Source organism: Argiope bruennichi, chromosome 8 (assembly GCF_947563725.1).
Source record: "Argiope bruennichi chromosome 8, qqArgBrue1.1, whole genome shotgun sequence".
Lineage (NCBI taxonomy): Eukaryota > Metazoa > Arthropoda > Arachnida > Araneae > Araneidae > Argiope > Argiope bruennichi.
This window is the reverse complement of record NC_079158.1, coordinates 117,102,993-117,127,087: the sequence shown is the minus strand read 5'-3', so window position 1 is coordinate 117,127,087 and position 24,095 is coordinate 117,102,993. Positions and strand designations below refer to the sequence as shown.

The 24,095-nt window shown below is 32.2% G+C and overlaps 1 protein-coding gene across 1 annotated transcript in view; it reads left to right on the top strand.

Annotated features, from left to right (window-relative positions):
- Nucleotides 1–20,886, top strand: part of LOC129980736 (glycosyltransferase-like domain-containing protein 1) — a 28,086-nt gene extending 7,200 nt beyond the window's left edge. Inside the window, exons 4-10 of the mRNA XM_056091118.1 lie at nt 1,149–1,316; nt 4,658–4,915; nt 12,671–12,780; nt 14,985–15,129; nt 17,571–17,641; nt 20,442–20,533; nt 20,765–20,886. Of these exons, the coding sequence (XP_055947093.1) occupies nt 1,149–1,316; nt 4,658–4,915; nt 12,671–12,780; nt 14,985–15,129; nt 17,571–17,641; nt 20,442–20,533; nt 20,765–20,854 (934 nt within the window). The 3' untranslated portion in view covers nt 20,855–20,886. The remainder of the gene's footprint in view (nt 1–1,148; nt 1,317–4,657; nt 4,916–12,670; nt 12,781–14,984; nt 15,130–17,570; nt 17,642–20,441; nt 20,534–20,764) is intronic.
- The last annotated feature ends 3,209 nt before the right edge of the window (nt 20,887–24,095 follow it).

The following is a 24,095-nucleotide window of genomic DNA, read 5'->3' as shown; positions in this document are numbered from 1 at the left end:
TTTTGCAATGCACAAATTTTGCAATCGTTGAGTCAGAGACATGAAACTTTAAACGTAGCTCAGAACTGGATGACAGTGCAATATTAACTGACTTCCTTGTCTGCTTATTTGATACAAATTTTGCAATCAATTTTAAACTAATAAAAATTTTCATTTCCGACTGCTGCTGCCATGATAAATCGTAGTCATGTTTGTATTCTTTTTCTTGTCTGTGCGATACAAATTTTGTTATCGTGTCTAGCTCATGAGAGAGAAAGTTAAAAATTAATTACTAAATTTCACACAGACAAGACTAAAAATAAAAAAATAATGATTTCAATACAAATTTTTGAATGTACTATTAATATATAATATTGTAGCGGTTATATAATTCTACTAACTTCTCTTTTGATACAATAGATGGCGTTATCTTATTAACATCAAAGTATATTTCGAATAATCCTTCTTGGGTGTCTTTATTAGATTGTGTTCTAAGTGAGTGTCTTAGATTTTTCGTGTTCGTGTTTGTTTTGTCGTGTGAAATGTGGAACAGAAAATAATTAAATAACAGTTCCTGAAACTCGTCTATTATTTTCATCTACCTTAAGTCCCTATATTATAACATATTATATTATTATCAACATATTATATATTTTTTATATATAATATGTTAATTAAATATCTAATAAGCTTTTAAAAAGGGACTAAAAAGTATAAAATAATTTCTTTTATAACCATAATTTATAACCTCATACAAATCAAATTATCATGAGAATTTGTGATTGCGAATCTGAGAAATTCTTATTATTATTTACGAATTTCGAAGCCCCATGCAGAATTTTTTTCTGTTTGGGACTAGAAATTATTTCATATTTATTGTTATTTTATACCTAATTATTTTATCTTTTATAGTCCGGTTTAAAAATGTAATATATTAGTTTTAAAAAAAATTAAATAATTATTTTAATGGCGTGAGATATGTACATCTTAGAGTGATAATTTTAAAATCTTGAGATATTTCTAATTAAATATTCATTAAAATTGGAACGACTTTGAATTTTTAAAGTATATAAGAAAATGGAAAAGAGAACAATAGCATGTTTTTATTCACAATTTTAGTTTTATATTGTCATTTTTTTTGTTAAAAAAATTATTTTTGTATCTTGCAGTATCCTTTTTACTAGCTCCGTCACAGCCCTTGCAGACCTCGTGGCACTAAGGAGTGATTTGGCGCAACTGTACAAAATTGTCTACTTCCACGAGAATCAACTGGTCTATCCCGTGCGGGAGTACAAGCAACGATATTTTCAGCACGGATATAACGACGTACTCTCTTGGTAAATACACAGATTATTAATTTCTAACCAATGGGAGGAGGGTGGTTATAAATTAAAAAAAAAAAAATCGCCCTAAAACTTTCTGGCATACTTTTTAATGAATGTAATATCTCTGAGAATGTTTTACATGGCACTGCTGTACAATAGTTATGAACTTTGGCATGAATTTAATATTTTTTACTGATTCGTCGCGTCATCCTTGGCGGAATTTTTGGCGATTAATCCTCTGAATGCGGTTAATAGTATTCAAAAATCGAATTTTTGTTTTAGACGCGTTTTCCTAATCGATTGAAACAAGAATTTGGCTCAAAAATACTCTTATAGTCACAAAATGCCACACCAAATTTGGTATATTTAAATCATTCCATTTTTGAGCTATCGTGTTTACATGTTTCTCAAAATACAGACCGACAGACGGTCAGTCCTGTGTCGGATTTGGATCAAACTTTGTTTACGCTATAGATGATAAATCTGCGCAACGAATTTTATTTGTCTAGCTTTTATCGTTTTGTATATTTAAATATAAGTAGTTTTGTATACTTCGAATATAAGTAGTTGTGTTAACTTATATTCGAATAGTCGGAAAACGGACTTCTTCTAAACGAAGACCGTACACCAAATTTCATCCATCTAGCTCAAAGCGTTTTTGAATTATCATTATCACAGACAGACGAAAATTTTCCAAAAATGTCTTTTTTTTTTTTTTTTTTTTTTTTATAACCCAGTCTAAAACGTGGAGATTCGTCAAAATCTCTATTTCGAATTTTTTGACGATTACAATACTTTCTCTATACTTCGTATACAAGAAGTAGAGATTACACTATTGTTCGAGATGACGGTTGAGATTGAAATTTCGCAACTTATCTTTTATCGTTAGATTTTGCTGCTTGAATTTTTATCTTTAGAGCTATGTTGAAAGTACATACATTTCTACGTTGAAAGAAAAGGCCCAAAAGGAAATATATGTATACTTCAAATAACTATAACAGTTTAATTTATTTTGACTTTTTTAAGGTCCTTGAGTGGCTGAAATTCTACTTTTCATAAAATATTTTCAATATTATTTTGTTGCATATAGATGAATCCATACAGAAACTCGATACTCAGAGGGGGAAAAAAAAATTAGTATTACAGAATAGTATCAGAAGCAGCTATTTTCCAAAAGATTTCTAAAGTATAAAGATTATATTAGTAAAGAAGAAAATAAAAAAGAAATCATAAATTCAGAATATATTCTTATTACGTTCTGAATATATCCTGCTATTGTACAGAGGAGTATCCATCCAAATCAAAGTTTCTAGAATAATCAAACGAATTGTTTGTTTCTCTGACTACACGTATAATTTCAACCCTTCTGCTCTCAAAAGGAAAAGCTTAAAAAATCTATATACAAGTGGTTATCAAAATAATGGAAACACCTTAGATTTATAATCCTTTATTAGTATGGTATAGAACCGCCTTTGGCATGTAATACAGCTTGAATTCTCCTTGGAATCGATTCATACAAGTGTTGAATAGTGTTTAGAGGAATATTGTACCATTCTTCCTGGAGACATTGTGAAAGTTCTGGGAAAGATGCCGGTGGTGGATATCGATTCCGTATTGAATGCTCTGAAATAGACCATAACGGTTCAATTATATTGAGATAGGGTGACTGTGCGGGCCAATGCAAATGTTTAACATCATCCTCGTGTTTATCAAACCATGATTGGACAAGTCTCGCTACATGGTTAGATGCATTATCATCCTGAAAAATTCCATCTCTTGCAGGAAACAAAGTTTGCATCAGAGGATAGACCTGGTCAGCTAAAATTTCTCTATACTTCTCCTTAGTGATCCTTCCTTATAGAGGTTATGATTGGTCGAGCAAAAACCAAGACATGATTGCCCATATCATGACAGATCCATCTCCATGCTTGACAGTTGGAAGGAGACAATAACGATCACACGCTTGTGCAGGTGTCCCCCAACCGTGCAACCGTCCTGTTGTAGGGAAAAGTGTGAAACACGATTCGTCAGACCATATTACTTTCTTTCATTTATCAATCGACCAGGTTTTGTGATTGTGATACCACTGTAGACGACGTTTACCATTAACATCTGTCACAAGTGACTTCAGAATTGCTACTCTACCATAAATGTTCTGTTTATGAAGATGCCTTCGAACTGTAATCACTGACACTGGAGAATCCAGATGGATATTGAGCTCTGCGGCCACTTTTTCTGCAGTTGTTCCGTTTTAGATATCACAATCCTCTTCCATACTCGTCGGTGTCTTTCAGTGAGCTTCTCTTTTCATTCAGTATTTTGCTTTCCCGAGCCTGTCTTGCCGCGCTGTGTATATGCTGCTATGATTTTTAGATACCGTACCTCTAGAAAAGCCTAAAAGTTGGGATGTTTCTGTCTTACTTGTTCCAGCTAGACGGGCTCCTACAATTTGGTCTCTTTGAAAATCTGTGAGCTCCAACATTTTACGCTTTTGAAAAAAAATCCAAGAATAACAGAACTTTAATAAAGCTAGCACATACTACCAAAATATATACATTGCTATTTATAAAAAAACTGTTGGCTATTATTATATTTTAATGCTTACGAAGCGCATTCAAAAATGTCACTTTTATTCACAGGTGTTTCTATTATTTTGATAACCATCTGTATCTTTATATTTCAATATAATTCGTTTTGAATACAGATTTTTTTAAAAAAATTATACTGCATAATAGTATATTAAACAAACTGCTTAACAGTATATCCACTATTATTTTTTTTAATAAATAAATTTAGATGTACATTTTCCGGCCACCCAGTGTTAAACTCAATACGCTTAACGTTAGTCACATGACGAACATAATGAAATTTATTATCTAACTAATTTGTCTAGTGTTCTGCTAGTATGTTTTTTTTTTTTTGTTTTTTTTTTGTTGTTGTTGCAAGATGCTGCAGAGCAGGAAGGTTATTTGAAGACCATTTTGTATATTTAATAGAAAGTTCATTTAATAATTTAAGATTTCCTGTAGCAAAATATGCATAATCTTATTTTACCGTATTGTGCCTGAGTTATATACGATTGAATAAGTGCTTCATAAAAAGAGTCTAATAAAATTAAGAACTTTTATTTTAAAAACAGGCTTTCCTTACATGAAATATCGACATCTGATGTTTAAAGCAAAATTTCGTTCAAGTACATCAGTTACTTTTGAATAAAATTAGAAAATATTTATGATTATTTCACGAATAACGATAAAAACTCATAACTTGCTCTGAATTTGAATTTGAATTTTTTTTTTACAGCAATGTTATATTTACTTAACTGTATTTATGTCTTTCCTTCTCTCCTTCAGTTTAGTGGCTGACAAGATTTTATTCAATTCCAATTTTAACAAAGAATCTTTTTTAAAAAGCCTTCCTACATTTTTTAATCTGATGCCAGATTACAGACCAAAGGACTTGGAGCAACAAATCCGGCCGAAATGTGAGGTTCTCTACTTTCCCATCGACATCCCAGGGAGCTCATTTGTTTGCGAGGGGGAACCGCCTACCAAGAAGCACGTTCCTGATGCCTCTCTTAAGCGACTACACATAGTGTGGCCTCACAGATGGTATTATTTCCTTCTTTCTTTTCATTGTATCTGTATCTCTACTGCTTCTCATTTTAATATAGGATTTATGTATCATGAATGGATTGACAGCAACAAGACTGATGTATGGAACAATTCGTTTGCGAATGTCTCGAATTCCTTCATCTTTGCAATCAAATCATAATTTCAGGGGGCTTAAATTTGTAAAGAGGTTGAACAATTCCCATTTCCAGTAACAAAGCAAGTCAATCAAAAGTTGCTACTGAACAATTTTGATGGTGCTGGATTCACAGACACTCCACGCCATGTAAATCCGTCCAGTTCCAGTAAAGTAAAGTTTACACTCAGCCAACTACAATCTGTCCAGTAAGACCACACATGCGCAGAAACTGTACAGTAGCAAATACTTTTTGCGTTGAGACAAAAAACTTGCTTTTGTTGGCTCTTTCAGCGCATGCGCAATATTCTTTCTGCGCTTGTGTGATTTCCTGAAATCTTATAACTGGCTGAATGTAAGCCCATCTTAACTCTGATGCTATAGTCTTGCTCCTGTTTTCTCCAATGACCTTGATGAACGCCTCGATAACCCTTAACTACTATGCTTTATCATATAATTATATGGCACATATTTCGGGAATGTACTGCCTTCTGATTCCATTAAGAAACAATAGAATTTCAGATGAATTAGAATCAGTTTATGAATTATGTATCATTTTTGTATTGAATTAAGATGTCTGAATTGATTTTGACATTATAATTCAATATTTGATTTCAGTCTTAAGTTTGAAGCTGTAATTCGATGCCCTTATGACATTCAGGCATTATGATCAAGGCTAAAGTACAGTGTACAGTTTCCTTTGTTTCTCATTCGAGAAAGACACATATCCTCAACTTCCTTCTTCCTTAAACTAATTATTCTCGCCACATTTCCGCTGTCATTTCTGTAATGCGCCCGTAAAGTCCATTTCAAATGGCGTGGAATCTTGGAAATAGGAAAGGGTTGAATATCCAATCTTCTGCTCCATGCCATGCCATGCCATGCCAATTCTGACTGCTTTCACACTGATGATCAGTCTTGTGATGGATTTGTATAACGTGGTGTAATGAATCAGCTTCTTCCTGGGTGACCACTGTGACATTCCTTTTTCCCACACTCGATAATGTACATTCCGGGCCATTCTTCATCAACGAAACTCCCACAGTGTTAAGTGCCTCCAGATTGCCAAATGGAAGACCCTCCTTTTAAGTACGGTCATCTGGCCATTTAGTGCTAATCCAGATAAGGAACCACACGTGCGTTTCCCAGGCAAATAAATCGTGTCTTCGAAAGGCGACAGTGTCAAACACTCCAGATGTCCTGCATTTTTCCCATGGTGGAGGGTGAATCATCAATGGACATTTTCCCACGGGCGACCAGAGACGATTCAGGTTGTTCTGAACGGTGATTGGGTAACAGGGAGTCTGAGAGGAAAATAAAAGGTGAGATTTTTCGGAAGAAGACGGAGAGAAGCTTCGTGTGAACCAAGGAGAGGAGCTTCGTGTGAACCAAGGAGGAGAAGCTTCGTGTGAATCGGACTTCTGCGTAGAATTCCACCCGAAGAAAATTCGGTGGATTCCGAGAGCTACCCCCGGAGTAGCCTAAGACGCCAACAGCCTGTTCGCTGTTCTTGTAAAGTTGTTTCCTTCGAAATAGTTCGAGGAACTATTCTTGTGTAATTTTCTTGTTGTAAATAGCATCATTCATTTAACCTAGATTAGAAAGAGTTGTTTTTATGTAATAAAGCTGTAAATAAAAAAATTTGATCATATCGCTACCTGTTTTTGGATCGAGACTTTACAGCTTTAATATTTGGTGGCAGCGGTGTTGATAGAACTTTGCGCGGTAAGCTATCATTAGCTAACTGGACTTGCGTTTCAGACTCAGAGATTTCTAGTCTGAGAAAACTTACAATATCTAGGTTAAAGTTACTTTTTAAAAAGTTGCGTGGTAATTGCCAACTTCAAGATCGACGAGTGGAACTCAAAGCGAGGAAGAATCGCTGAGCTGCAAGAGCGTACTGACCCAAGTTAGAAAGGAATTCTCCAGCCGCAAGTTCGACGAGTGGACTCAACTTCGATTGGAATTCCCTCTACCTCCAACCTGGTATCAACCAACCGACGAAGTGTTCCGAGTCTCCTGCACACCGGTGAGTGCTTCCTAACTTTCCTTTCTCTAGAGGCAGTAAATTTATTATAAAAGTAACTGTCGATCACTGAAGTAAAATTTGAAATTTCAGTGTAGCATTTTAGAATTGGCTATTAAAGCAATTCAGTAAAGAAATTTTTAATTAGTTGGGACTAATTGTAAAGATTAAAATTTTGGTGTACAAGTTCTGTTAATAAGTTATAGAAGTAATGTTAAATTGTAGATGCTAATTAACTTGTAAATGCTAAATGTAACCACAGGTTTCAGTGGCTGAACCAAATGCATTCGATGAATGATAACTTTGACTTTTATCGAATGTGTATTAGATGAAAAATTGTGTGACAGTTTGCAGTAATTAGTTGAATAGAAATCTGCTGATTTCAGTAAATTATTCAAAACTGGTGAAATATTTAATAGAATTTATTTTGTGTATTGTATAAATCAACTGTGTTTTATGTGTAGTGTTGATACATAAAGGAGTTCCTTGTGTTTAAAATCAGTTGAGTTTTGTGTAGCTTAAATTTTTTTTTTTTGAGAGTAAGATAGCTAATCAGTTTGTAAGTAGAATTAAATTAAGAAATGGCTTTCTTAAACAGAGCGTTGAAAATAGATTTATTTTCCCTGACGGAAGAATTAGGGATCGAGACTGACCCTTCAAATAAAGTAGTAGATCTGATCAGGAAAATTAAAGAGTTCCCAGATATTGACTTAGACTTCGTAAAAGATAGATATGAAGTTATAGTGGAAGAACGAAAAACAGAGAAAGAGCGCGGCGTAGAGGCAGAATTACAAGCTGAAAGGCAGCGCGAACGGGAATTTGAGTTGGAGCGTTTAAGAATATCTAATTCCTCGGAAATTAATAGCTCACATTCAAGCCGAAATGAAAATTCTAGACCGCGAAGAGATATTAAGCATTTAATGCCTAAGTTTGATAGTAACCAAACTGATATGTCAATTTATCTGACATTACTAGAGAGGCAATTAAAAACCGCCGAGATTGACGAGGCTGAATGGGTCTCTCAACTACTGTCATTATTGCCGTTAGATTTGGCTCACATCATAGCGAAAGAACCGGAAGACAAAGCTCAGGATTACGAGCATATTAACAAGTTTTGCTGGAACGATTTAAGATAAAAACTGAGACATATAGGCAGCGTTTCGTGAGCCATCAGAAAAAACCGAACGCATTGTGGAAGGAATTAATTTTTGATCTGGAACATTTCTTAGATGGTTGGCTTTCGGGATCGGGTGTAACGGATTTTACCGGGCTAAAGAAATTGTTAATCACCGACCAGATAAAAAAACGCGTCCCGAGCCAGATAAGAGACCATTTTCTAGACGTATGGTCGGAGTTCGTAGATCCTTTTGTTCTAGCCGAGAAACTAGACCACTACGAATCGGTGCGGACGAAATCCAACTTTGTAAAATTCCCCGAAAGAAAAATGGTTGAGAGAAACAGACCGTTTTCGCCTAAGGAAGAAGAGAAGTATAAAGCGACGGAAAGAATGGCAAACGCTAAACCCAATGAAAATAAATCGTGGAGGAATTTAGCCCCACAAAGGAATTGGAGGGGAGACAATTTTGATCAGCGGAAACAATTACAATGTTATGAATGTCTGTCTACGACGCATTTAAGGCCAAACTGCCCTCAATTAAAAAAGAATCAACCGACAGAGCAGATAAATCACGTAGGAAGCGCGCACGAAAATGAATTATTTGCTCCCTATATAAGTGAAGGATCCGTTAACGGATCGGAAATTAAAATTCTCCGGGATTCAGGCGCCAGCGTAGATATCGTTACACGAAATTACGTCAGTAATGCAGATTTTACCGGTGAGGTAATTTGGGTGAAACAACCATTGGACTTAGATTTGAGGTGTTTGCCTCTGGCACGTGTAAGGCTCAATAGCCCAGAGTTCGGGGAGGTCGTCACAAAGGCCGCTATTGTTGATTCATCTCTCGATCAAGGAATTTACCTTCTTAGTAACGCCACGGCCGAGTTACTTAACAAACGTATCAGTATTGCCACTGTGAATGCTGTCACTACTCGTTCACAAAAGAAGGGGGAAAACGCGAAAGGGGATGGAAAAGCAAGGAGAATAGAAAGCGGGACAGGAGGGCATCAGTACAAGGCTCCTAATAATGTGATGAAAAACATTGTGCCCGATTCTGCTTCATTACGTTCGGCAACCAGATCACCTACAATTGATGTGTCTACAAATCGCAACATGTTTAATGTTAGTACTGCAGTGTCTACTGCAATAAATTCTACTCCTGTTATTGCTGTTCCCCCAATGTCCACTACTGGTGTGATTGGCAAACATGGACAGCCTCAAGGGAGTGCTCTTCCTACTAATCGTATGACAGCAACTTCTGGAAAGACTTCTCAGTATTCAGTTCCACAGTCACAGCAGGCTTATTTTCAATTTGGACAACAAAAGTTTAATCACCTGCAATCTAATCCAATTCGAGCTCCACAAATGTTGTTTCCAACTTTTGTAAGAAATGCTCCTCATCAACAAATTCCAACTGTTGCTGCTGCAGCAGCAGCGTCTAATTTACATTACCCGCCACCTATTCGGAGACCTGGGCCTGCAACTGTTACTCAAGCTGCACCTCAGCCTCAACAAAAAATTGGAATTAGACCACAAGCCAGTGTGCTGGTTCCTGGAGGAAAATTAACACCAGCCCAGCAGGCGAAACTAAGAGAAGAAGCTGTTCAACAAACCCACATGTTCTTTGCTCAGTCAAAAACTGGCAAACATGATGAATCTGTATCTAATGTGCTTTCCCTAGATTGATGAGATGGTCATTGGCTTTACAACTATACAACTATACTGTCACACATAAACCGGGCAGTAAGCACCAGAATGCTGATGGTTTGAGCCGCTGTAACCTTTAAAAAAAGGAAAATCTAGTGATAAATTTTAATGTGTAAACGGTATTTTAATGTGTAAATAGTGTTTTAATGTAAATTGTTTTTTAAAATGTATTTGTATTGTATGATTGCCTCTAAGAAGGGATAGTTGGTTCCACGACCCAGTAGTGACTTTCGTCCAAGACTGGACAAAAGTCCCCTTTCAAAGGGGGGGAGAGTTGTAATGAATCAGCTTCTTCCTGGGTGACCACTGTGACATTCCTTTTTCCCACACTCGATAATGTACATTCCGGGCCATTCTTCATCAACGAAACTCCCACAGTGTTAAGTGCCTCCAGATTGCCAAATGGAAGACCCTCCTTTTAAGTACGGTCATCTGGCCATTTAGTGCTAATCCAGATAAGGAACCACACGTGCGTTTCCCAGGCAAATAAATCGTGTCTTCGAAAGGCGACAGTGTCAAACACTCCAGATGTCCTGCATTTTTCCCATGGTGGAGGGTGAATCATCAATGGACATTTTCCCACGGGCGACCAGAGACGATTCAGGTTGTTCTGAACGGTGATTGGGTAACAGGGAGTCTGAGAGGAAAATAAAAGGTGAGATTTTTCGGAAGAAGACGGAGAGGAGCTTCGTGTGAACCAAGGAGAGGAGCTTCGTGTGAACCAAGGAGGAGAAGCTTCGTGTGAATCGGACTTCTGCGTAGAATTCCACCCGAAGAAAATTCGGTGGATTCCGAGAGCTACCCCCGGAGTAGCCTAAGACGCCAACAGCCTGTTCGCTGTTCTTGTAAAGTTGTTTCCTTCGAAATAGTTCGAGGAACTATTCTTGTGTAATTTTCTTGTTGTAAATAGCATCATTCATTTAACCTAGATTAGAAAGAGTTGTTTTTATGTAATAAAGCTGTAAATAAAAAAATTTGATCATATCGCTACCTGTTTTTGGATCGAGACTTTACAGTGGCGTGTTTGTGAATGAGAAGCAAAGCAGTTGTGTGTATAAATAGTCAAGATAGTTCTATTCAGTCACGGTAAAATCACTCGAGATGGTGCTACTCTAGATATTTTGCAACTTACTCATTGTTGGAAACAATTTATACACACAACTGCTGGCTATTTCCGAAAAGTATAAACGTTTCAAGTTAATACTGATGTTATATCTGTTATAATTATATGGGCATCGTTATCAAATTTCTAATCTTTGCTTCTAGATCGGTTTAGTTAAACATTATGAATTTATCAACTGATTATAAATGTTACATATATACATAGTCATATCCAGCTTTCAATAGTATGATTACATGATCGCGTTTAATGTAATTGGTACAATGCAATTATTATCAACATTGTAGTCATTTTGTATGATCAGTCAGCATGGAACAATTAAAGAAAAATTTCATATGATTGCATTTGTTTTTGAATATTACTTTCATCTAGCTTACTTATTTCAGTGACGTAAAAAATGTTAAACATGTTTGGGGAAAAAAATTTATCTTTCTTCATCATCTTTTCCAATCTCATTCATTGACTTCTGTTTTACTCAAAAATGGCGTCTTCTTGGCACTCTTAACTATTAGTGTCTGAGGCATCTGTCTTCGACTTTCATAAAAAGAACTCAAACTCATTAAATAAAGGCTCATCTAACGGACCTGTGATTTATATAATCACAATAATTAATTTACTGAGAGCCGACGGTACACGCATCTCTTCCCGAGTGTTCGACGCTCTACACACTGTTTTAACATCAAAATTCTTTTTTCTTGCTGATAGAACATCTATATTCTTTTCCCACCCCTCATATACCACTGATTAATCTCTACCAACAATAAAGATGAGTGTGTGTGTTGGCACTCTATAGATCAGGCCGTTTGTTCTACGGCTCACAAATTTGGAATATATATACCTTAGAGGTAGAAAATATGGACAGCGAAGCGATTTTTTTGAAATTTTAATTAGAATGATCTATAATTTAAAATTAAGCTGGATTTTAGCTTTTTTCCCTGATAACTTATTCAAATATTATCGCACAAAATTAATTTTACATCACTTACAAATTTTTAAAATTATCTTTTTAATGATAACAATTAAATAGTTGTGCAAATTTTTTCTGAATTTGCCAATTTTTTAGATATGTTTATAATATAATTTTTATAATATATGTTTATATATATAATTTTTTAGATATGTTTCTACTTTCTTTTAATAGATATTACATTATTGCACTGAAATTCAAATCCTTTTCATTGTTTCATGAAATATTTAGTCGTGTGGTTAAAAACTGAGAAAGAAGAATTTTGTTTAATATGTGCTTAATTTATGAGTCATATAAAAAATGAAATTACAGTATTGGAAAATTTAGAAGGCAGATGGTTGTTATGTTTTTAATAGCGCTATGATGTCATCCATTAGAAAACATTATGCACATGATAAACAGAACTTAACTAAGACAATTAAAATAACACGGCATTAATGTTAGACTATTTGACGAAATAATGAACATTCATTTATTTGAAAATAAATATAACCAATTCCCCCAGTTAACCAGAATTGGCCGCCATAGGCGACTAGTTTACTAAATATATTCCATGCGAGATTTTATTTCATTAAAAAAATTTTGTGTGAATGCATAGTATTTATTGTTGTTTTTATTATAAGCAGAAGTATGAAATAATGACAATTCTGTCTTTTTAATACATATTTTTTCTTTAATGCAGGGAACATGATAAAGATCCCGAAACTTTTTTTACAGTCATGTATCGCTTGAAAGATTCCAGAGAAAGTTTTGACTTGTCTGTGATTGGAGAGACATTTACTGAAAATCCAAGTGAGTGTTTCTTTATTTTTCTTTCCCAGCTTTCATAAAAATGATATGTTTTAATCATAATTCAGCGATCAAAACTTCAAAAATAGGTACTACAAAAGTATCTTAAAATCTATTTATAAAAGCATTTTAAAATTATATTAAAATGATTCTGCATCCCTGGTGGAAATTCCATTCACACAAAACTATGCTTCCCCCCCCCCTCCCAAATGTGGTACATTTTTGTTAAATTTTCATCCTCCTCATATAGTCATGACTTCAATTCATATAGTCATGAAAAACTACCTTCATGTAATTTCTTTTACATAGATTAGTAAGTATTATAATTTCCTAAGTTGAATAAATAATATCTTGAAGAACTATATTGGATGAAAAATACAGTAGACAACAAATAAAACATATCATTGCAATAACTGAATTACTAATTGTTATGTAAAAAATGTTTGATTTGTCAGTAATTTTTAATCAATCATAGAGAACTTGAATATTTACACAGCAGGTCATAGCAATCTAACTCTTAGATTTTATCAGTTCTCATTTATGTTCCTCTTCCTTCCTCGGCACTTTAGTGAATGTTAGCCTCATCGTTCCCTTGATACAATCCTCAAGTATGAAACTATTAATTTCATATAATGAGCTTAGTATCATATTTTATAAACCTTTAAATTGAACTATTTGAGGAGTGCTGTTATTTTCTATGATGCTGTTAAAACTTTTAATCCATTCTGTGTTTGAAAGAAATCATATTTTCTCTTTCATTATGATGTCTATATAAGTTTTTATGGGACATGATGCCTACAAAGTTTAAATGGAAGTTTGATTCTTTCTGATTCTATATGTCTTGTTTTTCTTAATACCAATTTTTTGTCTTAAAATCTACAAAACAGACGTTTATCTGAGTGTGGTGGTGGATTGTAATATAATTATACATCTCCTTAATGCAGGATGCAAAATTTTTCCTTGTTTTAGAAGCAACACATAAAATAGATTTTTTATGAATAATAAATTTAACTTAACCAGTAATTTAAATTCTTCCAAGCAGGAATTATAATTTTTTTCATTTTTCTAAAAAAATGTTTAGTATGTAGAATTGATTTATTATTATTAAACATTAGTCACCTCAGGCTACCAAATAATTGGTTATATTTGATTTCAGATAAACTGTTTTTTTTTTTATCATTACTTCATTTACTTCATTTCCATGATTTTGACAAATTGTTTTACATTAAAGCCATGTTATTTTAAATGTCTTAATTATGATCTGTTTATCATGTATATGAAACCTTTCTATCAGAAACAGTCATATAACATCATTGCACTATTAAAAACATAAATATCTGGTTCATCTATCTTTCAAATTTCACGATATTGTAACTTCACTTTTTTATTTGGCCTCTAAACTGCAATGATGTTAAACAGAATTTTTCTTCAGCTTTCAACAATGAAAAAAAAATCAGACTATTAAATATTTTATGAAATGTTGAAAATGATTTGAATTTCATTGAAATAATGTAATCTAATGTTAGAAATCAGGTAAAATTTTTTTTAAAAAATTGGCAAATTCAACAGAAATTCACACATTTATTAAAATGGTATCATTAAATGGGAAGCTTTTAAAATTTTGAAGTAGTGTAAAATTAATTTTATGCAATTATATTTTCAGAAGCTTTTGCATAAAACACCAAAATTCAACATAATTTTTAATTAATTAAAACTTTAAAAAATTGCACCAACAAGGGGCACATTCTCACCTTCCAATGTATATACGGTAGCTATAGGTCAAACGGTTTGGATTGTAGAGTGCGAACACATACATGCACACTTACACATTCATCTTTATTATAAGTAAGGACTAATCATTTACCGTGATAGCTGATTTGCTTATGTTATTTAATATCATTAATTATATTAATTTTTCTATTTATATCGACTTTTAGTAACATGAAACCATTAATTATTACAAAAATGGAAAAAAAAAAAAAATGGAACTGAAAATGCAATGTGTGCAAAATTTAATGCAAATTCTGATCAGTTCTCTCATTTATCTTTCACTCACTGATTTTAGTGAGGATTCTATTTTACTGTTCATATTTAGTTAGATAAATAGTTAGTTACAGCCTTTACAGTATTTGCAGATTTTATAATAAATATGTGCATCCACCACATTGTTTTTAAATCAGGTTTATTCATTTTTCTTTTTGTGTTAGAGATTTTTGAAGAGGCCAAAGAATACTTAAAAGACCACATTGTGAATTGGGGATTCATACCTAATAAAGAGGAATACTATGAAGTATTGAAATCTGGAGATGTTGTGGTTTCTACAGCCATCCATGAATTTTTTGGAGTTTCTATGTATGATTTTCTATTTTTAAAAAAAAATTGGGTTTGATGGTTTATAAGTTATGTTTTATGATTGTATGATCTTTATTATATCTAACTCTACTTGTTTCATGTTTGCAAACACAGAATTTTGAAAATAAATTTTCATTTACTTATAGATAAACTAAAATGAAATTTTGCACATTTATGCATTCTTGATGAGAACTAACTATTTTTATGTTTTCAGAATTAGCTGTTAAGCAATTAATTTAATCAAACATTTTGATTCTATATGAATAACATCATCTGATTATAAATTTGTGAAAAAAAAAATGATTTCAAGATACCTTAATATTTATAATGGTGAATAATACATCAAATACTAAAAATTAGAAAATCATTAAAATCAGAAACATTTGATAATGTGCTTGGTATAATTCGTTTTAACAGCGACCAAAAGGCATCAAGAAAAATATTTTCGCCAAATTATACTCAAGTCGCGAATCACATGTTATTTAGTTTGACGAGTGAAATCGCCAAATTGGCGAACTTTTTTATTGAGGCTTTTTGGTCACCGTTAAAACCGACAAGTACCATGTTCTTCTAAACCATTTTTATTAAATTTGTTTGATACAGAAGGTATTAAAAGCTGCTCGACTCAGAGGTGAATAGTTTAGAAAAAGATATGTAAAAAGTTATGATTTTGGTGTGAATTGTTAACAGTATTAGATAAGCAGGATTTAACGTTTCTTTAAATTACTCCATTTCTTGCTAATGCAGGTGAGCTCATTTGAAAATGTACTCAAAAATAAGTTCATAATCATTCTTAAAAACAAGTATCTTTATTTGAATATGGGATTTTTAATATGATAAATAATAAAAGGAACTTTTAACTGATATGTACTAAGTAGTGAGTGCATTTCTTGAGCAAATACTGAGGAGAATTAATTTAATAGTCTATTGAGCTCAACAGACATGATAAGGATACAGAAATGCTGATTTTTCTCTAATTATTCATCATTTTTCCAAATAATGAGCGATTTTTATTAAAGGTTCAATCTTCTTTTTTTTTTCAAAGATTCAAGTTATTTCTCAGCTTAAGATTTTGTAAAAAAAATAACCTTTCATAATCAAAGAGCAATTGTAGAAAATTTCTAGCAAAGTATTTTTATTTCAAGTATAAAATAATGAATTTTCAATAAGAAAAAAAAAGGGGGGGGGGAGAGGAGGATTTTTTGAAATCATTATTGGGTCTGCTATGTTTTCAGTGGACGAATTGTCTCTTGTAAAAAATTATTTCTTTTTTTTGAAATTTCGTTTCCCAGTTATATGTCTTTTTAAAAAAGATCTTGACTTCTTAAGCAGAGTTAGAAGTTCTAAATGAAGAAGTAGAAATACTCACATTGAAAAACATTCAAATTATACCTCACATTTTTATTACATATATAATACGAAAATTACATTAATTTTTTGAATTTGGAAGTTACAAAAAAATTGCTTGGGTGTTTACTCTAAACATAGACAAGTAGATAATTTCTAAACTGTTAGAAATATATACTTCCTAATAAAAAAAGAAAGTCTTTAAAATTAAATATAGAAATATTTTTTTATTATTTAAATCAATAAATGTCCTTACCTGAAAAAAATTATATAGTCACCTCTTGTCCTGTTAATTATTTAGCAAAATAATTTTTATATACTAATATTTTGGACAAAGAACAGTTATTTTGAACCATTACCTGACCATGTTATGAGAGATCCACCAATCAAAAAGTAGCAGCCCTTGATTGACCTAAAATAATGAAATTCAAAGCTTTATAATTCGATTAGTTTCATTGTTGGAGTATGCATTTTTTTTCCTTCTTTAATATTTATCAAGTACATTTTATGATATAGGATTAATAGGACCAGAAAACTGTCTATAGATCTAGACCATGTTTTTTTCAGTAATACAGTTATTGACTCCAATAAAAAAAATTAATTCCATAATTCATTTAAATAATTTTTTGTTATCGATAGCACGTCCTTATTTCTAGTATAATTAAAACTAATTTTTAATAGATAAAAAAAATTAACTACTGGGCTATGTTGAGGTAGGGCTGTGTATTAATAGTTTGTATTAAACTGGGATGTTACGCTTCTTGAGCATGTATATATGGATCTCTTTTTTGAATAATTATTCATGTTTGCTCAAAGCAAAGTGAATAGTTTTTAAAAGAGTTTCTTTGAAAAGAAATCTGCAGAAAGGATAATTTTCAATGCTAATAAAAATCTCCTTGTAATGACAAAAAAAAAAAAAAAAAAAAAAAACTGTGAAGGCGTGCAGTGATAATTAATTTTGTACTGATTAAAATAGACTGTTGAAACTGTATTCGATAACATTTAGCAAAAGATATTTTAAATGAAAAAGCTTTCAAATTTTACATTTGAACTTTTAGTGTAAAAAAATTGATGTGAGAATTTAAATTTTTCAGGTTAGAAGCTACAAGATTTCATTGCTATCCTCTTTGTCCAAACAGACTGGCATATCCAGAAATATATCCAGGTATGTTGAAGAAAAAAAGAAAATCTCACATATATATGATTTAAAATCTTTCTAAAAAAATCCCTTTTAATGCTAAATTAGAACGATGAAGAATTTCGTTACATATTTATAGTCTTAAATTTATAGGTACTAATTAGGGCAGTAGTTTGGGGAGAAATCTAACAAAATTTCAAATGCTTTTGTCAAAAAGGAAGTCTAATCTGTGATTTTTTTGCAGTTGACAGCCATTAAATTTTTAAGTTTTTACTGGTACAATAAAGAAAAAAGGAATACCTTTGTAACTTTATTTATTATCTATAACTTTATTATTTTACCTAACAACTCCCAGCATATTTTATTTCAACATGTTGTCATATTCGTTCTTATTTAACGAATAAGAACGAATATAATATACATTATTATTCGTTAAATATTAAGATGGCTGGTAAAGTTCTTAGGATGGGACCAACTAAAAAAGTTAAACGATGAATATGTTTTTTAAATAAAGGAAATGCTTATTTAGATAAAAATAGAAAGTATTTATATTTTGAAAATTCATGCTCATTTTAAGAATGAGTCTGAATCGTGTTGTTTATTCTTCTGAAATTCCTGTGAATAAAAACGCGAAAAAAGTCTTATTTTCCTATTAACAAGCTGAGATTTACTTAATATATGGTTCTCCATGGGTTACCTCGTTTTGTGCGGAATTTTCAAAAAACAAAATTAACTACTGCGACTTTCTTAGTGGAATTTGATACACTTGATTCCATTTCATTATTTTTTTTAAAAAAATCTCGATTTCTGTAATGGAAAAAAATTGTAGATAGTAATTAATTAATTCGGTTAATCCATTTGTCTGTCTCAAAAAAACATGTCCCTTTAAACCATTTCCATCAGCACCAATTTTGTGAAGATGCGATAGTAAATAACAAGTTACGGCGTGTTCCTTTTTTTTTTGTTGTTTGGCGACTGTACATAATCTTCTGCTCTTGTTAAAAATTATAAATCATAATAAAAAAAAATTTTAAGGACACAATACAAAATTACCTTTGCATCTTGGAACGTGCTGTCGTCAATATGAAGGCAAAAATATCAGACTTTCTACTTAATTATGCTAAATGATAGTCGTGAAATATCAATTTGTATTCAATAAAATCTGAACTATTAGAAAGAATTATTGACAGTGCATAGAAATCCAGGAAAGTTGCGTAAATCCAGGAAAATTGCGTATTGCGTGATTTTTATAATAATGTATTTCTACAGGTCATTATTATAAAAATCTCGCGATTCGGGTATTTTTAGTCTCTACTAATAAGAAAGGAAAATATGTGTGAATGAATGTGTTGTGATCTGCAGGACAAAACGTTTGATGAGTTACCAAATTTGGCTGAAATACAAAAGTGGGAATATGTAAAAATGATTTTTTTTTAAATTTTAATCAGAATTTAATTTAAAAAAATAAAGCTTAGAGTTTGCCGTTTTTCGCGATAACTCTCGCTTTGTTCGAAAATATAATTATACAAAAAGTAATTTCTGTATGGTTTTTAAATTTAGAAAATTATATTTTTAATGGTACTAATTTATTTGTCATGTAATTTTTCCGACTTTTGGCAGTTGTTAAAACAAACGCACACAGTTTGGTCTGGTTTGGCCGTTTATTGTGTTACATTTAATGTTTTTCCGGAAAAGGCACCTTCTAGTAGACAATTTGGAACTATTCTTTTTAGGATGCTGTTTATAGGAGAAGTAGGGCAATATATATATATATATATATATATATATATATATATATATATATATATATATATATATATATATATATATATATATATATATATATAATATTGTAATTTTTATCAATGCACTTCCATGTATCCATGAAATTTAAGCCATTTTCATTCATCGTTTCGTTCACCTCAAACATATAATGCCGTGATTTTCATCTGTTCAATAAAGAAGGTTTCTCCTTGTTAACTGTGCATTTTATATGAGAGATAAGAAAGTGAAGTTGCAGTGTCCGGAAACACAACATGCGATTAAAAAATAGATTACTGAGATTATTACATTTTTTGATGGCATTAAGTTGTCAGATAATTTACTCAGTAAATACAATTACTGTAACTATAAACGGCTGCTCCGACCTGCTACTAAGGCACACGGATTTATCTGATTGATGACTGCCGCAACATTGGCAAGAACTGAAGTTGAAATTTAAGGTCCATTACCGGGCACAGTACAACCGTCCCCGTAGGAAGTACTTCCTGCCATCGGTAGGAGGTAGCCGACTCTCACCATTTCTATATCCACCTGGATGGCGAGAACCATCCACCATACCGGAAGCTCCTCATTCTCATTTCTGAGGTTCCTTTCGGTGGGAGATAAAATTTTTATAAGGTTATCAAAATTTTGATGCTTAATTTTTTGGGGGAGTAGTTGAGAACTACAAATGCAATCGGCCATAAAAACAGCTAATTTGTATTATTTGCCATGACACTGCACTTTTAAAGAGATTTTATTATTTTGTTCTTGAAAATATATTTAAATTAAAGCTAAAAACTCAAAGCCTTAATCAAGAGCAGAATTTCTTAAATTTAAATGACGACTGCAATTGCAGTTTTTAGTTATTTTGTAATAAATTAATTGGCGAAGGAATGATGTTTCAGAAAGCAATATTTTTCTGTCCAAAGTAGGTATATAAAGTGTAACAAAAGCTGACCTTAGTTTAGAATGATTTTTTAGTGATTTCTGAAGCATCAGTTGTTTTCTGAAATTCAGTGCAATGTTGAAATTTGATTATTTGACTTTTAATTTTTCTGTATAGAGAAATACTTATATAACACGCCTAATCAACTATATAAGAAGCTGAGATATTTTTGCCAACGCCCCAGTGCCGCTAGAAGTCACAAGATAGAGGTAAATAAATTTTTATTTTTTAAATAACCCTCTAGTATTTCAGTATCGAATTCGTATTCATAAGTCAACTTATCTCAAATGTTATGCAATAAAGCATTCAATTATTGAATCAGTGAATTGTTTATTCTTTACTAATGATTTACCATGTCATAAGTTTTAATAAGTTATATTCATTTGCTTTCTATCTCTCAAAAGTGTCATAAATCTATATTTCTTTCTTTTCTTTTTCAGGTAGATTTATCACGATTTTCGTGGGAAACATTAAAGCCACATTACTTACATTTCTTTAGTCAAGTCATAACTGTGCCAATGTCAGAGTAGAGAACAAAGAAATAAATTATTTTTTTATTGCATTGTCTAGTAAGTGTCATAAATTTCCTCTATAGAAAATGGTAGATCAAGTTGGATAGTACGAAGGAAATGACGAAGGACTCATCGCAATCGAATGATGCAGCATGTGTTTCTATGCGTCGTAGAACTATAAAAGATTCTAGAATTTAAATAACCATCATTTAAATAATAAGGTTTATTACACACAGACAAAAAAAACAAACAAAAAAACACGTTTATCTGTGTATAGAATTAAATTCTGTTCAAAACATTTGTTACATATAAAGATAATAGATAATATTTAGAATTATTTTTACAGAGCATTACGTCTTTTTATACCCACTCTACGTATAGCTAAGAATTTATTTCACCAGTTTAATAGGTGAGATAAACTCTAACAGAAACATTTAGAATTATTTTAGTAGAAACTTTTTCAGACTAGAATTTTGAATATTTTTCCAGTTTAGAATTCTAAATATTATATGCACAACTGATTTGAAAAACAATCTCTCTATATATAAAACGTTAACGTATGTGACAAAATTACATATTGTGAAATGGCAATAGTCAAATACGATCAAAACAGCCATGAAATGCAGACTGCGTCATTTAATGTTTTTACAACTGCACTGAATTCAACGCTTCGCTTAGCTAATTAATAAAGTTTGCAAAATGTTATTATAAATGCTCTGAGGAAGAAAGAATCTATTCAGTTAGGAGAAAGAAAATATAAAAGGAAGAAAAAAATTAAGCTTGAAATAGTTAGTCTTCAAGCAAAATTAAGCTGAGCTGCCTCCAAACGCATAATCATCGACATACCTATGGGAATTAATGTTCATATCTTTAGAATAAATTTATCTTACAGAAATGGTTTTTGTATTATATTAAGATATAAAAAATTACTTTTTAACGATATCAATTACATTTCAGTGCAGTTTCTCCCTTTTTTTAGTGTATTTTTAAAATTCTGTTTGATACACAATATTTTAAAATGTTATGTTGGAATTCAAACGCATCCATTACAAAATTCAATTTAAATCCGTAGTAAGATTTTCATTTCCACTTTTATTTCGTAAAGTATATACATTTTAATTTGCAATAAACCAATTCAATGACATTCATATTTTTCAAATGAATTAAATAATAAAACGATTTTTTTTTCTTTTAAAAATGTATTCCACATTAATCATTTAACAATTTAAAGAAGTCAATAATCTGGGTGAACAAGTTGGTCGCCGAAGGTGGCTAGTAAATTGTAGTGTTTTAAGCTGGAAATATGGGTATTTAAATAACTTAATATATACCTATAATACTGTTTATAATTATATTTAGCCGGAGTCCTGGCATAGGGGAAGCGCGTCTTCAACGTGATCTGGGCGCCCTGAGTTCGAGCATGGTTGTTCTTCTTTTGTTCTATCTGTGAGGTGTATGAATGTGCCCTCCTGTAAAAAGGGGTTGTGCAAGCGAACGAGTGATGCATGAGTGGCAAAGTCGTACTCTTGGCCCTACTAAAACAAGAGACGCTCCCTATCGGCTTAAATCGCTGTTTCCGTAACAGCGGGCTTGTTCATGGCAAGTGCCATAAGAAACAACTATATAATTATATTCAGAGAACAAATCTAATAAAAATTCATATTGTATTTAGTCAGTCTTTTTAAGTTAGAGTGAATGTGGGTGTAATTAGGTTCGAATTCTTGATGAAGATATATACAGAGTGGTTAAAATTAAACTTTCCCTATAAGCAGCATCCTACAATGCAAACAGATGAACGGATTGCAGCGAATTTTGGTATGTAGACTATAGACGAGATGCGCTCATGGAATTTCGGGGAAAAAAAGGTTCCAAAATGTCCACCAGAGGGCGCTTTTCCCAGAAAAACATCAAATTTAACACAATAAACGACCAAAATGGAATACGGAAACAATATTAACAATCCAGATAAAGAATTATGAGTAATAAAATGTAAAACCGGGAAAAGCTGTCTGCTCCAGGAAAAAAATGTCGAGATTTGCTGAAGAGGAAGTTTTATACAAGACAGGTTAGGGTAAGAAATGTTTGCAGTCATTGTCATGTTTTATGTCGATGTTTCCGGCTGTAATGATGACGGTATCTTTTTGCGAAGTTGAATTGCTTGAAGAACGCCACAACGCTTCATGTGCGAAGCATCACAACTGAACACACTGTCCATAGACTTGAAATTTTACAGGCGACTGAGGGTGGTCACATGGAACACCTTTCCCTACGTCATCCTGGACACGATTAACAACTGCTCCTCTTGTGCAATTTCGTCCTAATCTGTTCTTGTTTCTGCAAACTGAACTTATTTTTTTCCTTACCTTTACTTAATATGGTCCGATGACAAGGTGATCAGAAACTACTCAACAAATGTTAAAATGTTTCTGTATTCCTGTTGGTCATTTATTGTGTTAAAATTAATGTTTTTCCGGAAAAAAGCCTCATGGACATTTTGGAACTATTTTTTTTTTTTTTTTAATTCCGTGAGCGCATCTCATGTATAGTCTATATACGAAATTTCATTGCAATCCGTTCACTGTTGTAGGATGCTGTTTATAGGGGAAATTTAATTATAACCCTCCTGTAGATGATAGAAGTTGGTACATAATGGCATTGTGTTTCTTTAGCTGGGGATAAAAGCTGGTTCAAATTCTGTGGAGACATTTCTTTGCCATTGTAAAATGAGATCGTCTCAATAGATCCTGGAAGTTGGCTATTTATCTGATGTTTGTCTTGATTTTAGTTTTCTAGAAATTTGTTTAAACTAAGACCATTTTTATTTGATGAACATTTCCTATGCCACAATAATATTAGATACAATTTGTTGTATAATGAAATGAGATTCCAATTTCCTCACAGCAGCATCATACAGTAAAATTTCTATTTAACGAATTTTTTTTTGTAGAATTTTGACTTTAAATGACATTTACTTATTATTCGCTTTGCTCATTAGCTTTTATTTAATTAAGTGTTTCGGGCTTTTTTTCTTTTGGCAATACAGGATTTTTTATTTGTCGAAGTTCTATTAAAATATTCGAAATTGACTAATGTTACCTCATGCTTTCTTTCAAAACAAATAAATATGTCTAATTTCTTCCGATTGGTAAAGACATAATATCTTTACCATAATAACAGTCATAATGATTGTTGAATTGTTTGTTTTGCATTTACATTAGTCATACGGAGTACAGCTGCACAGTAGACTCACACCTTCATT